General features: G+C 47.6%; 1 protein-coding gene across 1 annotated transcript in view; it reads right to left on the bottom strand.

Annotated features, from left to right (window-relative positions):
- Positions 1-16,163, bottom strand: part of LOC144783337 (maestro heat-like repeat-containing protein family member 2A) — a 204,267-nt gene that overhangs the window by 104,492 nt on the left and 83,612 nt on the right. The window contains exons 4-6 of the mRNA XM_078662362.1: positions 15,619-15,781; positions 14,048-14,146; positions 12,588-12,709 (exon numbers count right to left, since the gene is read on the bottom strand). Coding sequence (XP_078518488.1) covers positions 12,588-12,709; positions 14,048-14,146; positions 15,619-15,781 — 384 coding nt within the window. The remainder of the gene's footprint in view (positions 1-12,587; positions 12,710-14,047; positions 14,147-15,618; positions 15,782-16,163) is intronic.

Raw genomic sequence — 16,163 nt, 5'->3', positions numbered from 1 at the left:
TCAGCTTTAGGGTTTTTGAGAATGGAGGTGATTTGACCAAGTTGAAGGGAGACTACGACACACCCCGAGGTAAGGGAGGAGTTGATGATAATGGTCCAGTATGGGACAATGATATGTTTAAGATCTTGGACAAGGTTAGAAGGGAGAGGGTCTTTTGTGTGAGAAGATGGTTTTAGTTTAGACAAGATATTAGAGGCTTCAAGTTTGGATACAGGGAGGAAATTATGAAATGAGGCTTTGTTTTTAAGTTATTGGTGGGCGGAGTTGGTTTCAGGTATGATTGCAGCAGAAAGGAGTGGGGATGAAACAGGGGGCAGTGTGGCTAAGGCAGGGAGTACAGGGGTGGCTTCCGGGGTACTCTGTCAGTTGGGAGGGGTCTGAATTTGAGCAAAAGTTTGATCAATCTTGCCAATTTTTCAGAGAAGTAGTTGGCGATTTCTTCACATTTGGTAGTGGAGGCCGTAAGATTAAAGGGGGTAGCGGAGGTTTGTTTTCTAACAATGTTGAACAGTTCTCTGGGTCTATATTTGGCACTTGAGAGTTGCGAACAGAAAAAAGATACCTTTTCATTAAAGATGTGTTTCTTGTAGGAGAATCTGGCAGCTCTGAGGAGGGCAAGATGGGAGGGAGAAGGGTCTAGTTTCCAGGTTCTTTAAGTCATTCTGAGAGCACGTCTTTCTATGTTGAGGTCTGAGTTAAACCAAGATTTAGAGGGGATTTTTTTTTTTGTTTTAAGTTTAGATTGAGCTATTTGGTCTAGAACCTCAGAGACCGATTTATTGAAATGCTCGGTGAGCTCATTGGTGTTAAGAGAAAGAGGGGTGAGGCGAAGTTGAGTTTGGACTCCAATACTCCTGGGGGGATGAGATCAAAGTTTCGAATTAATTTCACAGTAATGGTGTTTTTCGGTGGGGGGATCGGGGCCGAGGGGGAGATTGTGAAACGAATGAGGTGGTGGTCTGACTAGTCAATAGGGATGATGTTGGAAAGGGAGGCCAGGTCATTGTTAGAGATGATGACATCAAGAATGGCGCCTTTAGAGTGAGTTGGGGAGAGGCAGAGTTGTTTGAGGTCGTTAATCTCTAGGAGATTGGAAAGAAGTGTAACTGAGGGGTTATCTTGTTCATTCCAGTGGAGATTGAGATCTCCAAGGAAGAGATCTTTGGAGTTAGATAGAGAGGATTGAGTAAGAAGGTTGGATAATTTGTCTACAAAGTGAGGAGTGCCACCAAGAGTTGGTAGATATTGAGTTCAGCACCTAGGTATTCGAAAGTTGAGTAGTCAGTATTCTTGGCAAGAGAGAGTTGGAGTTGGTTTTTAAAGATTATAGCTATTCCCCCTCCTTTCCCCACTGGTCTGTCCTTTCTGATGATAGAGTAGCCAGGGGGGCAGAGTAGGTCAAGGATGGGTGATGAGTGATCATTCAGCCATGTTTCAGTGAGGAAGGCGATATCAATAACTTCACTCAAGATATTTTCAGAGATTTCGGATGCATGGCAACCGGCCGAGCGGCAGTTGACAAGCATACAGGTTAGGGGATAAGGGTTAGTTTTGAGGGGGTGGGAGAAGATGATGGTATGTTGCGGGGGAGTCTGGGGGAGCTAGGAGAGAGTGGGATTCCACTAGCCCCCAGGATAACTGTAATGAGAGAGTGAGGGGGGAGCGATCTTTAGGCGGTGTTGAAGGAAGGTGAGAGATTTCAGATGTATGGCAAATGGTCGAGTGGCCATTAGCAGGCATACAGGTGAGGGGGTTAGGGTAAGTTTTGGGCAGAGAGCGGGAGTGGATGGTGGTATGTTGAAGGGGGAGTCTGGGGGAGCAGGGAGAGGGGGGATTCGACTAGTCCCCAGGATAACTGGGATGAGAGAGTGAGGGGGAGAGATCCTTAGGCGGTGTTGAAGGGAGGTAAGATTTGCAAAGGGCAGAGAGGTCAGAGTTTGAGAGACCGTTCAATGTGCGATGAGGCCTATGAGTACTGCAGCGGAGGGGAGTAGTTCTCCAGTGTTTGGGATTAGTGACTGTTGAACTTGGCCCTTTTCCCCCACATTTTTCGCTTTCACCCCCCAACATGTAGGATGTCTCCCCCATGGTAAAGGTTACTGAATAGTCCATGTGTGGTGTGAGACGCCATGTTAATGTTAAATGCAATGCAATGGTGTGTACATTTATTTTCCCCCATTGTAAACATGTACCCTGGTGAAATGCTGCATTTGTGTTTTGCATTTAAAATGGCTGCCAAGGCTATGCGTTGTGCCACCTGACTGCAGGAGGTTAGCAGTCTAGTTGTTAGGTACCCAGCCACCCCTGCATTTGGAGGGAAAGCCTGGCACCCAGGGTGCTCTACTCCTCCCCCTGAGCCAGTTAGAACTAGTTTGCCTGTCTGCGGTGGGTTAGCGGTCTAGTTGTCTGGTACCCAGCAATCCCAGCATTTGGAGGGACCTTCTAGAAGCTTCCAGGCATTCTGGTATAGGGAGAGCAGTAGAGATGTGATGAGCCGAGACAGAGCTGGGACAGGAATGTGAGGGGACCTGCTGCCAGGGGATACCGCCACTTGGGCCTGTGTGCTGGACCCTGCACCCATCTAGGACCCCCCTACTGTCCCCAGGGCTAGTGGAGCCCCACTTCAGGAGTTCAGGCTGCCGTGTGAGAGGAGGGCCACGCTGCAGTGGGGATGGTAAACGCCTACCACCCTGCTTTGATGATGCCCCCACTACCTGCTGACCTCGCCCAGTAGTGCCTACTGCTCTGTCCCCCGGACCCCTGAGAAAGGAGGGCCCCCCTAGGTCCCTGGAGCTGCCGGGACCCTGCCCTATGCAAGCGCTGCGCAAAGAAGCGCCCAGAAGGGAAGGAGCATCTGGGACCCCCCCCCAGGAGGTGAGGAGTGTTACCCTGAGCCTGCTGCTGGGACTGTCCGCCCCCTTTCGCTGTGCTCCTGGACGTGCTGGGCCTGGAGGAGGCGCTGCATGCCAAGCGCTATAATCCTGGAAGCGCTGTGCTGCAGAAGCCCTGGGTAGTCCTGAAGTGCCTGAACTGTACTGCCTGCTGTGTGTGCCTGCAAAGCGCCGCTTCAACCAAACGCTGGACTGTTGGAAGGGCTGCCTGGCCCTGGATAAGTGCTGCCTGCTAAGCTCTGTGATCTAGAAGCACTTTATGAGGAGCTGGGCTGAGGAGAAGCGCTGTGTGGTGGCTAGCGCTGCGCAGCTGGAAGAGGCTGCTTTTGTGTTCCTAAGCGCTACCGCCTCTCAGCCTTGTAAATAGGGCAGGAGCCTACCCCACCTCCGCTCGGGGAGCAGTGTCTGCGTCTGTCTGGTGAGGCATCGAGGCACATTGTCGGTGCCTGCCTCCCACCCTACTGCCCAGGAAGCCCGGAGCGAGGAGCAGAAGTGTGGAGACATTGCCAAGAGCCCGGTGTGTGTGGGGCTCAAACAGACTGTGTTGGGGGGTGTATCGGGGCATACTGTCGGTGCCCAACCCCCGATGCCAGCATTCCGTGGTGAACTGCCGCCCCCAGGAACAGTATTGTTCTCCAGGTGCCCCGCCTGGCAGCGGGCACCTGCAACGTTGGGCCAGTAGACCCAGGACAGAGACTCGGAGGTATGGACCCCGGGTGGTTCAGGGACCTGGGTTGTGCCTGCAGTAGTTAGTTGCCTGATTCCAGGCCAATAGGGGAAGTCAGGCTATGGAAGTTTAGCTGCAGATGGTCCTGCCTCATGTGTGATACCACTGTTGAGGGGGGGGGAATGCCGGTCTTGGGTGCCTAGTGTTTTTATGTCACCGGGAAGTGCTTTTGAGCCCCTATTCGGTTAAGGCTGGGTGCTTAGGTCACTGTGCCCCTACTCATGATTAGTTGAGCCAATGTGGATGTGTGCTCTGCAAATCTTATGAGCACCGTGATTCCTGCCCAAGGATAAGGCTCCTGCCTGATGCCCAGAGGTCCCTCTACTGAGGTTGTAGGCCCGATGTCAATGTTATGCACCCATTGTTTCTTTTCTTGCAGGAGGTGCTCGTGAATTCCTGCCTGATGTTAAGGTTCGGCACCTAAGGTTGATTTGATGGTGTACTTACTTGCCCCAGGATGCTCCAAAGAGTTATTGGTGCCCATGGTAAATGTGAATATGCCTTTCTAGGCCTGATGTAATGTTGTTTGCTCAATGTTCCTTTTGTTGCAGTGGATGCAGACGCCAGGCAGGAGTTACCTTCATACCTAATGTGTATCTTATGTCTAATGCCTGAGTTCTGATAGATACATCTGCCATGTGGATTCCTCACCTTGTGAATACCCCCTGCGTCAGCAACCTTCGGAAATTCTTTTTTCGTAGCCTCGCGCCGACGTGGACTCCTGACGTCATAGAGACACGACCTCGCTCGCGACTCCGCTGACGTCACCGACGCCTATAATAGGCCCACGCCAGCGTGATGACATCAGTTCCCTTTTTTCCGCGTCGTCGACGCTAACGGTTATCGGGAATCTCTGTAGCCAACGGATACTTTGTTGTCTATATTGTTGCCATTTTCTGCTTCTCTGTATCCTGTCTCTTCGACAATGTCTTCGAAAAAGACCGGCTTCAAGCCATGTAGAGAATGCGGCAAAATGATGTCCATTACCGACCCACACAGCGACTGCATCTGGTGCTTGAGCTCGGACCATGATGTGGAGGACTGCTCTTCGTGTAAGAAGATGAACCCGAAGGCCCTGAGGGAGAGAGAGGCGAAGCTCCTGGTGGCTAAGATGAAAGCTGGAAAGGAGAAATCGTCGAGGTCTCGTTCTCGAAGGGCGAGGTCGAAGTCATGATCGAGGTCGAGGTCTGGATCTCGAGGAAGGTCGTCTTCGAAGTCGGCTTCTGATCGTGTTTCAAAAAAGAGGAAACATAAGAAGAGGAGACATGAGTCCCGACGTCGTTCTGGTAAGGAGTCGGGATCGAGGTCGAGGTCACCGAAGAAGGTACGTTCGAAGGTGGTGACCGTTGATGTTTCGGATCCAGAACCTGAAGGTGAGGCCTCCCCTTCTGAGTCACGGGCGCCGTCTCCGGCTCCGTCTCCGACTCCGAATCCGGCTCCGAGTCCATCTCCGGCGCGTCCCCGGTCCGAGATGAGGAGGAGCCTCGTAAGGATGGGGGTTCCGCGCCCTTAGGTGAGCCGAATCCGAACGCTCCTCAGGACAGGCCTGAAGGTTTTCATCCACCATTTCCTGCCCCAGGCCAGGACCCTTCTGCGTTTCTCAACGCGATGTACGGAGTCTTTTCGAGGGCGTGGCACCCCTCTGGTGCACCTTCGGGTCCCATGGGTCCTTTGGCTTTTAGCTTAGGAGTCCCTCACTCCTACCCTCCGGCTCCGTTTATGCCTTACATGCCGGCTCGGACGCCGCCGTGGCATTTTCCGGCTCCACCGAAGCCGTCGACGCCGGTTCCGGCTTCGCCTGCTCCGAGTCGTCCTCGAACACATCCCTCTGAGCCTTCGGATTCGATCCCGACGTCGATTCCGAATCCGTCGGAGCCGGTGGTGGATCCGATGGCAAAACGAGTCAAGATGAGATCCAGAAGAGAGGCTCAACGCCTTCTGGAGGAAAGGAGGTTTTTGGATTCACAATCTGACGTTGAAGAGGGTGAATTGGATGAAGATGCTTTTGAGGATTTGGCAGAAGCAGGAAGCCTGGATTTCTCTCCAGAGTGGGAGTTACCCTCAGGTTCTAGCACTCCTTCTAAGGACGTTCAACCCTATCATTTAATTATGAGGAAGGCTGCCAGTCTCCTTAAGTTGACTTTGCCTACAGCAGAATTCAAATCTAATATTCTGACTGAAGTATTGCATTCTCCGAGTTCAGTGGTGGAACCTCTTCTTCCTTTCAATGATGCTCTGACAGAGCCCATTCTAGAGGTGTGGAAAAAACCTTTGTCGGCTCCAGCTGTCTCTAAAAGTGTAGCCAGAAGATACAGGGTTGCCCCTGAGGATCCTGCCTTTTTAACCTCTCATCCTTCACCGGAGAGTTTGGTCATTCAGGCTGCATGCTCAAAAAAGAACGTTAGTGCTTTCCCTCAGGTTCCTTTTGAGAAGGAGGCAAAGAAGCAGGATCAGGTGGCAAAGAAGTCCTTCTCCTCTGCCAGTATGGCATTGAAGTCATCAAATGCCACTTGCTTGATGGGGAGATATTTACACGCTCTGATGGACTCTTTGCGTGTTCTTGTTCCAAAAATTCCTGATGACAGCAGGAAGGATTTTGAGGAAGTCATCTCTGACGCTCAGGCAGCGGCTCGCCAGGTCATTCAGAGCGGTTTGGATACTGTAGACTCTGTGGCGCGCATTATGGGCACTGCTGTCGCTACTAGGAGGTCTGCCTGGTTGAAATCTTCTGACTTTTCGGCTGATGTTCAGGCGACATTATTAGATCTTCCTTTCGATGGTTCAGGCCTCTTTGGGAAGAAGGCTGATGCGGCCCTTGAGAGGTTTAAAGATAGCAGGGCGACTGCTAAATCCTTGGGTCTTCAAGTGAGAGGCTCTTCAACTGGCAGAAGATTCAGGGGTTTTGGCCGCTCTTCCTTTCGGAATTTCCGGCAAGGCCAGCAGCAGCAGCAGCAACAACAGCAGCAGCAAAACTCCTTGTACAGGTCATACAGGGGAAAGCAAAGAGTGCGTCCTCGTGGACGTCAGGCCTCTTCCTCCTCCACTTCCTCCAACCCCCCTGCCCCTGAGAAGCAGCCCTAGATCCGACATTCAGGATCATGTGGGTCCGGTTGGGGGTCGGCTTACCCATTTTCTACAGGATTGGGAATCGGTTACGTCAGATCTTTGGGTTCTCAATCTTGTAGAAAATGGGTATGCCCTTCCCTTTCGGGAATTCCCTCCCAATTTCCCTCCTTGCCAAGGGTATTGCTCCGAGGAGCATCTGTCTCTTCTGCAAGAGGAAGTTTTGACTCTGATAAGAAAAGGTGCGATAGAGGTGGTCCCAGAGCAGGAAAGGGGTCAGGGATGCTACTCCCGGTATTTCCTGATTCCGAAGAAGGATGGCAGGCTTCGTCCAATCCTGGATCTCAGGATCTTGAATCTCTATCTGAAGCAGGAGAAATTCAAGATGCTCACCCTTGCTCAGGTTCTTCAAGCGCTGCAAGAAGAAGACTGGATGGTGTCGCTCGACTTGCAGGATGCTTACTTTCACATCCCAATCCTTAAGTCGCACAGGAGGTATCTCCGTTTTACGGTGGGATCGCAGCACTACCAGTTTGCGGTCCTTCCGTTTGGACTTACTACTGCACCTCGAGTCTTCACCAAGGTGAGGGCAGTGGTGGCGGCGCATCTCAGGAGATCAGGGATTCCAGTATTCCCTTATTTGGACGACTGGCTGATCAAAGCGGAGTCGTCAGAGAGAGTGCTCCATCATTTGCGAGAGACAACCCAGTTGTTGTACAGGTTGGGTTTTTCAATAAATGTACCCAAGTCTCACCTGGTGCCCTCCCAGCGCAACCTGTTCATAGGTGCGGTACTGGACACAACCGTATGTCGTGCATTCCCTCCCCCTCAAAGGATTCGCGACATACGGGAGATGATTCCTTTGTTTTACAAGGGAGCGGTCGTTCCAGTCCTGAAGGTCCTTCGCCTGCTCGGTCTGATGGCTTCATGCATTCTGTTGGTCAACCATGCACGCTGGCACATGAGGGCGCACCAGTGGTGCCTCCGCAAGCAGGGTATCAGCACAGCGGAGATCTCAGGGAGTCAGTGAGGATCTCCAGAGAAGCTGCAGCGGATCTGTCTTGGTGGGGCGTGGAAGGCAATCTGTCCCAAGGAAAGCCTTTTCAACTTCCCCCATCGGTGGCCACGGTGATAACGGATGCATCCACTCTCGGGTGGGGTGCTCATCTGGGGGATCTGGAGGTCAAGTGCCTTTGGTCTCCAGAGGAAAGGTTGCTTCACATCAACCTTCTAGAATTGCGGGCGATACGTTTGGCGCTCAAGGCCTTCCTCCCTTCCCTTCGCGGTCAGTCTGTTCAAGTCCTGACGGACAACACGACCGCGATGTGGTACGTCAACAAGCAGGGAGGGGTAGGGTTGCAGTGTCTCTGCAGAGAGGCTCTGCATCTCTGGTCCTGGGTTCAGGACCATCAGGTTTGTCTGATGGCGAATCATCTGGCCGGTGTGTTGAACGTTCGTGCAGACAGTCTCAGTCGGCAGTTCTCTGCCGACCACGAGTGGAGGCTTCACCCGGAGGTGGTTCACGACATCTTTCGGATGTGGGGGACTCCTCGGGTGGACCTGTTCGCCACTCACGAGAATGCGCACTGCCTGTCGTTCTGCAGTCTCCAGTATCCGATGCAAGGAGCCTTGGGGGACGCGTTTCAGTTGAGTTGGAGAGGTCAACTCCTTTACGCGTTTCCCCCCATACCCTTGATTCCTCGGGTTCTGAGGAAGATTCGCCAAGACCGGGCCCAAGTCATATTGGTCGCCCCGGATTGGCCAAGAAGGGTGTGGTATACAGATCTACTCCACCTCTCCTCTCACCCGCCGCTCCGTCTCCCTCTCAGGGCAGACCTCCTCTCTCTGATGGAGGGGCAGGTTCTACACCCCCACCTCCAGACATTGCACCTTCATGCCTAGAGATTGAACGGGGCAACCTGAATTCCTTTTCCCTTCCGCCTGACGTTGTGGATGTCATCTTGTCAGCCAGGCGTGACTCCACTAAGTCCATCTATTCTTATAGATGGTCGAAATTTGTCACGTGGTGTGGGGAAAGGTCTGTTGATCCTTTGAAGGCCCATTTGTCTAATGTTCTCCAATTTGCCCTTTCTTTGGCGCGGCAGGGTCTTGCGGTTGCCACGGTAAAGGGTTACCTGTCGGCGCTGTCGGCTTTTCTCTGCTTGCCTGACCAGCCTTCTCTCTTTAAGTCTCCTGTGGTCTTAAGGTTTTTGAAGGGTCTTACTAATATGTTCCCTCCTTCACCTTTCATTGGGCCTCAGTGGGATTTGAATCTTGTATTGACCTTTTTGATGGGTGCTCCCTTTGAGCCTCTCCACAAATGTCCCATGAGGCTTCTTACCCTTAAGACAGTCTTCCTGGTTGCAATAACCTCAACAAGGAGGGTTAGTGAGCTTCAAGCTCTTAGTTCCAAGCCCCCATTCCTGACCATTCATGCTGATCGAATGGTTCTTAGGACCAGGGCTGCTTTTCTGCCTAAGGTGGTAACTCCCTTCCATCTAGGACAGTCCATTACCCTTCCTACCTTCTATCCTCCCCCTCACCCTTCCAAGGAGGAAGAGAGACTGCACCGTCTGGACCCTAAGAGGGCGGTGTCCTTTTACTTGGACAGATCCAAGGACTTTCGTTTGGAAGACCAGCTCTTCGTTGGATTTGCTGGCTGCAAGAAAGGAAGAGCGGTCCATAAAAGAACTTTATCGAGATGGATCGTCCTCTGCATAAAGATCTGCTACTCTTTGGCCGGTAAGGAACCACCAGAGGGTATAAGGGCTCATTCTACAAGAGCTAAGTCTTCATCCTCAGCATTGGCTAGAGGTGTACCTGTTGAGGATATTTGTAGGGCGGCAACTTGGTCTTCCCTCCACACTTTCGCGAAGCATTACTGCTTGGATTCCGAAGTGAGGAGGGACGGCCACTTTGCTCGCTCTGTCCTTCAGGATTTCCTGGTTTAGAAGAGTGGACACCCTCCTCCGGGAGTGGGGACTGCTGTGGGACTCTATTCACAAGGTGAGGAATCCACACGGCAGATGTATCTATCAGAAGAACAAGTTACTTACCTTCGGTAACGCTTTTTCTGGTAGATACTATATCTGCCTGTGGATTCCTCACTGACCCACCCGCCTCCCCGTTGTCCACTCTTCTATGCCAGAGTTACTGTAATGTAATATATATATATTTTGTTGTCAAGGAAATGTTTCAATTGCTTTCCTGCTTTTGCTTAACACTGTGTGTTTTGCCTTGAGTATTGTGTACTGTGTATACTTGTATATTTCTACTGTCATTGGTCCGTCCGTGTGCCTCGATGGCACGGAAAAAAGGGGCGGAACTGATGTCATCACGCCGGCGTGGGCCTATTATAGGCGTCGGTGACGTCAGCGGAGTCGCGAGCGAGGTCGTGTCTCTATGACGTCAGGAGTCCACGTCGGCGCAAGGCTACGAAAAAAGAATTTCCGAATGTTGCTGACGCAGGGGGTATTCACAAGGTGAGGAATCCACAGGCAGATATAGTATCTACCAGAAAAAGCGTTACCGAAGGTAAGTAACTTGTTCTTTACGCCTACAACTTACTTCTAGGTGAGGCCAAGGATGAAGGTCTGAGTTTGCCCTGCAATATCAATCATATGTGTTACGCATTTCCTGACATTCTTTTATTTCAGCTGGACACTAATGGACTTCCTTAACCCTTTTTCTTATTTCTCCCATTTTTCCTTGTAAATAATCCCCCGGGTATACTTGCTCTGGCGCCAGTTGGCACCTCATTGTGATTACTGCTATTGTTGTGTTTTACCTTTGCAGGTTGGAGATAATACAACACTTATTCTTTTTCTAACCAGAAGCGGTGTCGTGTCTCTTTTGTGGTGTGCCTGGTGTGTCGTCTGTGAGTACTGCGTGGATGCTTCACACATGTCCTCTGAAGTTTGGCCTGCCCGCTCTGCTCCATGCTACCCCCTGCAGAATTGGTAACCCTATTTCTGACAGTGACCTTTTGAAAGCCAGAGTAGGGAGAAGTAGAAGTAAAGTGGGGGGCCCTGGGGCTGAGGGATAGAAGTTGTTTATAATCCTCTCTAAGTAGAGAGAGTTTGGTCACTAAGGTAGTAATATTTCAGTCAATGTTGATGAGTGTTTGGGTAAGGAGGGTGAGCGGGGGAACAGAAGGGGCAGGGGTGGGGAAGGGTGTATTTTCAGTATTGGTTGGTAGGAGGAAGTTAATGTTCAGGGAGGGAAGGTTGTCGGGAGTAGGTGAGGGACGTAAAATCATGTCGAGACATGGAGGGGGGTGTGGAGGAGGGCGGGGCACTGAGAGAGGAAGGAGATAGTTTTGAGTAGAGGGTAAGAGGTCGAAATGAGTGTGGGGAGAAATAACATCAATGTGGGAGAAGGAGTGTAGTTAAGAAAAGGGAGGCTCGGAGAAGGGTGTGTAATAGAGTGAGGGGCAATGAGGGGTATTTTGGTAGTATAGCTGGGGCAGGAGGTGGGGTTGGGAGTTGGAGAGGTGAGAATGGGAGTTGGCGGGAGTGTTATTAGAGGGCGTGGGATTTGGTTTGTTCATGAGCAAGAGATTTGGGGAGATGCAGAGTGAGTTGGGGATGTCAAGGGGGGATTCAGGAGAGAGCGATTGATTAGAAGTAGAGGCTTGGGAAGGGGAAGAGGAGGAGAGGAGAGGACGAGAGGGGTGTGAGGAAGGGTACCATCAGGGTTTGGGGGAGAAGTGTGTTAAGAGGATGAAGAGTAGGGGAAAATGGGTGAATAGAGGGAAGAGCAATATGGAGGGCACAGGTGGTTTGGGTGTTAGAAATGGGGTTATGAGTTTGGGGGCATTGGTTATTAGCGTAAGTGAGGGTAGAATTATTGGCAAGCGTTACACTTAAATTACACCTGGTTTTCAGTACCCCACACTAGACATTAACTACTAAAAAACAAGAGCCACATGTGGAAGTAGGTGGTTCCCTGTAGAGGCAGCTGCACCTGACACCTGTTCTCCAAGACGTTTTTTTGACTTACAAAGGCAGAGGCTTGTTTTTACTGGCAGTATAAAAAACTAGACAAGACTGATTCTGAAAAATAGAAATCTTATCCATGAATTTGTTTCCTCAAATACTTCAAATATATTATAATTCCAAGTGTTTATATTTATCCTGATTAATGAATTTAATATCGGAGTAATTACCTCCAATTCCATTTTTAAAAGTGCATAGACCCTTGGGTTCGCCGCCATACCCTTCCTATTCCGTATCCCTCACAACCCTCACTTGTGTTATTTGGATGAGAGTTCTACATCCACTCTCCCTGTTTACTCCCCTCCTCCACTTTTGTATTTTATATGTTTTCCCTGCCACCCACCACGTCTCTCACCTGTTTCCTACTCCCCTACTTAAGTCATCTCTTCCCTGAAGCCCCTCACTACCACTCCTGCCATTAATCCTCAATACCATTTTAAATCTGTACCATCATTTTATCCCAATACCCATTGTTCTCCTTGCCTCCTCTACCTGTTAAGATTGTGGTAGACGTAAAACAGAGACTCCTGCAACTCCGATTTTATTAAATTACCCTAGTATCTCACTCTGTCCCTTTCTTTTTCAAAAATACTTATTACACTTACTGTTCCTTAGTACTTTAGTATTATGACATGGTTTAGCTTTAATTTTGTTTTACATAGCTGCCTGATATGCATTGGATACTTGGTATGGTACAATACAGGTTTTTACACATTTTAGTAATCTACAAGAATAGGGATTGCAAGTCTGGATCAAGAGAAGGAATTACATTTTGTTTGTAGTTCATCAAATGAAGTGCATATGCAAAGGCAGAGGGAGTCTTGTGTATAAATCAGTCTTCTCACAAAACGGTACAGCTCTAATAAATCACCCTCTGCGCTCTGTTATTTCCCCACTTTTCCAACTCACCTCCTGCAGACTGGGGATGGTTTCAAGAAGAAAGACCTTGCAGGCTGAGTAGGCTTCAAAGAAAAGTGTGACTAAGGGAGCATCTACAGTGGCAGCAAACTGGCCTGCTAACATCTCAATGACTGCAGAAACATTAAAAAATCACAGTTAAAGATCAAAGGCTTAAGTGTTGCATTATTCTGCACATTCACCACCTTGCCTGGTAGGACATACTGAACAAAAACAGTGCAATGTGTTTGCTGACAGCAAATGATTTTTTGCATGAATTAGACTCAATTCACATAGGTTTTCTCTGACTCTCATGGGTCATGTAATGGCATCCATTTCAATCCTACATCCTATTGTACTTTTGTAGCATTCTAGACACTAGACATTACATGGTAATCATTCCACATTACTGCAACTCACTGTATTGAACTCAAAAGAATGAAAGGACAAATATGTATCACAAGGGTGCTTTCTACTTAAATTTGTATGTGGTTAACAAAGAAGTGCTGGTTCGGGTATCACCAGAGTAAAAAAAGTGGTGTAATGATTTTGCACTATTTTGCTCCTCAGGAAGGAAGAAACTGAACCAATTTAATCTCATACATCTGATTCACTCAATTTTCTATTTTAAACATTACAAAAAATGTAGACTCAAATTTCCTGTCCTAATATTGTAAATGTTTAGTTGGGAGCAAAACTTGCTTCCTGCATTCTCTATTTTTTAAGTGGTAAAAATGGTTAAAATATATTAACTCCATGATTTGCACCAGTCAAAACATTTACTTAATATGGTGCTTAGTTTGCAATTGTGTGAGCTGTAGGTTGCAGCGAGATGCCTGTGCAAATGAAATAAACAAATACCTCTTGAAAATGATGCACGGTTTCTGCAGGTTTTAATGCTCCTCTTCCTATGGAGGTAATTTCATAACTTAAGACCAGATTCTGGGTTTGTCAGATGGGTATCCCGTCACACACGTGATGGAGAACTGGTCTGTCTAATTACAGGTATAATAGGATATAAAGGACTTGTAATAAGTCCGCGGGAACAGACGTAAAGTTTGCAATGGAGCAATTTGTCCACCAAACTCTAAATCAGGCCCTTATATTTTGGTTACTAAAAAGAATAGGTTTTTCCTGGAGGTGTGCTCTTCAGACATGAGATGTGTTCCCCTTCTGACATGGCAAACTTGACACTGCAGCTCAGCATGCAAGTTCAATTGGCAGATGTACTAGAAAGTAGTGGAGTTACACTTTATGCAGACCAATGTTGCAGTTGAATTCTGATTTGGGCCACAAATGAGTATTCAATGCAGATAAGTTAGAAGTTGCTCAAAACTATGGGATGACTATGGACTATTATTCTCTGCACCAATCAGACATAAGAAATTGCATCTCTTAATAAAGGTGTCCTTTCCCCACACTCCCGCAACCATCATACAGAACCCCACCCTTCCACCAGCGCAGGTACACACCAAGGCTAAACCAATATTTCTGGTTGACTGTAGAAGCAGTCTTCATTACAGGATAGAAGGTTCTGAGAATCAGACCCAGGTGTGATTCAATTTCTGGTCCTGCAAGAGAAAATAAAAAATCATTATTAATGAAAAGAAAGACGAATACCAACTTAAAATGATGAGTGTGCTACAAAGCTCATGTGTTTTTTATGATACATGTTAAAAAATAACTTGATGCATGGCTTTCTAAATTTTCCACTCAGCAGCAAATGAAACTTCAAACCTCCGAGGTAAAGGGGAACCAAATTTCACCAGATTTGATATAGGAAAATGGGCGCCTTTCTTTTTTGACAAAATGACTGCAACTCCTTTTTAACATGGCTCCCACAAGTAAGACCTAACTACAATTTTTGCATCTTGGAGCAGTTGATGCATTTCTGCATCTACAGCAAAGTTTATACTAACTTTGCTGGAGAAAGCAAGTAGGGCATTTAGCCAAAACATGCTCCAGACAAAGCAACTTTTTACAGCTCATATAAGGCAATCAGCCTCCATCAGTAAGCGGAAAAGAAAGTTTCACATTGTCTTTACCCTGGATTCCCTGGATTCACTTGCACCTTTTTATAAGGGTGATGAAGGAGAGCGGAATTATAGCAGGGTTGCTGCATTTTTACAGAAATCCAAAATCCTTGTAAGAAGAAAGGCTTCATAGTTATGTAGTTAGTTTGTGTGGAGCTGTTTAGTTTTTAACTGTTTTTTAGCAAGAGACATAATGAAACAACACCTGTAAGGAACATCTGGTGCTGGTATATGGTGCTAAAATGTGAATCTGCAAAGTGAAAGGACTACGAACGACAACAAATCTAAAACAATATGTATCATTTTAACATAATAACCAAAATAGTAGCAATACATGTTTGTCCAATAAGAATTGCTGTCGGTGGACCTATATTTAAGATGCAACCATTCACTTCAAAAGCCTATTGCTGGAGCTCCATATTTGAAGCCTCCTGATAGAATTAGCACTGAGATGTTTGTTTCTTTAATGAGCACTGTCTGAGAAGTAATCATCTTAGAGTTGATTTGCATAACCATTATGACATGGGGTCGCAACAGATAGTGTTGCTGTTATATTATTTTCCTGTTCATTGTCAATTTCCTCACAAATTAAGTGTTTCAACTATGTGGGTTGAAAAGACAAAGTCATGGGCTTCTATTCTCAATGCCACTATTTGTTTGAAACATATGTAGAAAATAACTTAAATATACCCTGTGTGGCTTCTTTCCACTTTCAATTTGCATAGAAATGCAATGCTAGTGATTGACCCACAATCAAAAACCAATGTAAAATGTATTAATCCACCATGGGCTAATACAAAATGTGAAACACTTTATTAAGGGACCAGAAAGAAGAAGCCAACATCTGTCAGGGCATGCTTCAAAGCCAACTATCTGTGTATTTGAGTGGTGTGATGACATGAGCCAAAGTCAGATAATACTATCTGCAGTCAGACCTAAAAGCAATGTAGAATACGATAGATTGCCACAGATGACAGTGTTCCACAACAACATAGCATTTTTGAAATTACCGTATTGAATTGTCATTTGATGGATGGCCCAAAACACAATCTCCTCTTGAATAGATGGCACCATAAATAGATTTACAATCCTAGAAGATGTTGACATTGGTATCCCCTTGGTAAGAGCAATTTGACACATTAAAGCCATCCTTTCAAGTTCAGCAGAATTCTCCTAAATATGCAGAAATATGAAATATTGGTCATTTAAATGATTTATGACAAAAACACCAGACGAGATAAACAAATCCAAAACAAGAATTAAGTACAAAGTATCAGGTATACAGACAATATAGTGAAACAGGAGATGCCTAAACACATCATTAAGGGCCTGATTATGAGTTTGGCGGATGGGATACTCCGTCATAAATGTGATGGATATGCCGTCCACCATATTACAAGTTCCATAGGATATAATGGAATTGTAATATGGAGGACAAGATGTCCCTCAAGTTTGTAACAGAATATCGCTGACTACCAAACACTTAGGGCCCGATTCACAGAACTAACTTAAGACAAAATCCTAAACTTACTACCATTTTGGTACTCACAGAAGG

The sequence above is a fragment of the Lissotriton helveticus genome, chromosome 9 (assembly GCF_964261635.1).
Source record: "Lissotriton helveticus chromosome 9, aLisHel1.1, whole genome shotgun sequence".
Classification (NCBI taxonomy): Eukaryota; Metazoa; Chordata; class Amphibia; order Caudata; family Salamandridae; genus Lissotriton; species Lissotriton helveticus.
This window is presented reverse-complemented; position numbering and strand designations above follow the sequence as displayed.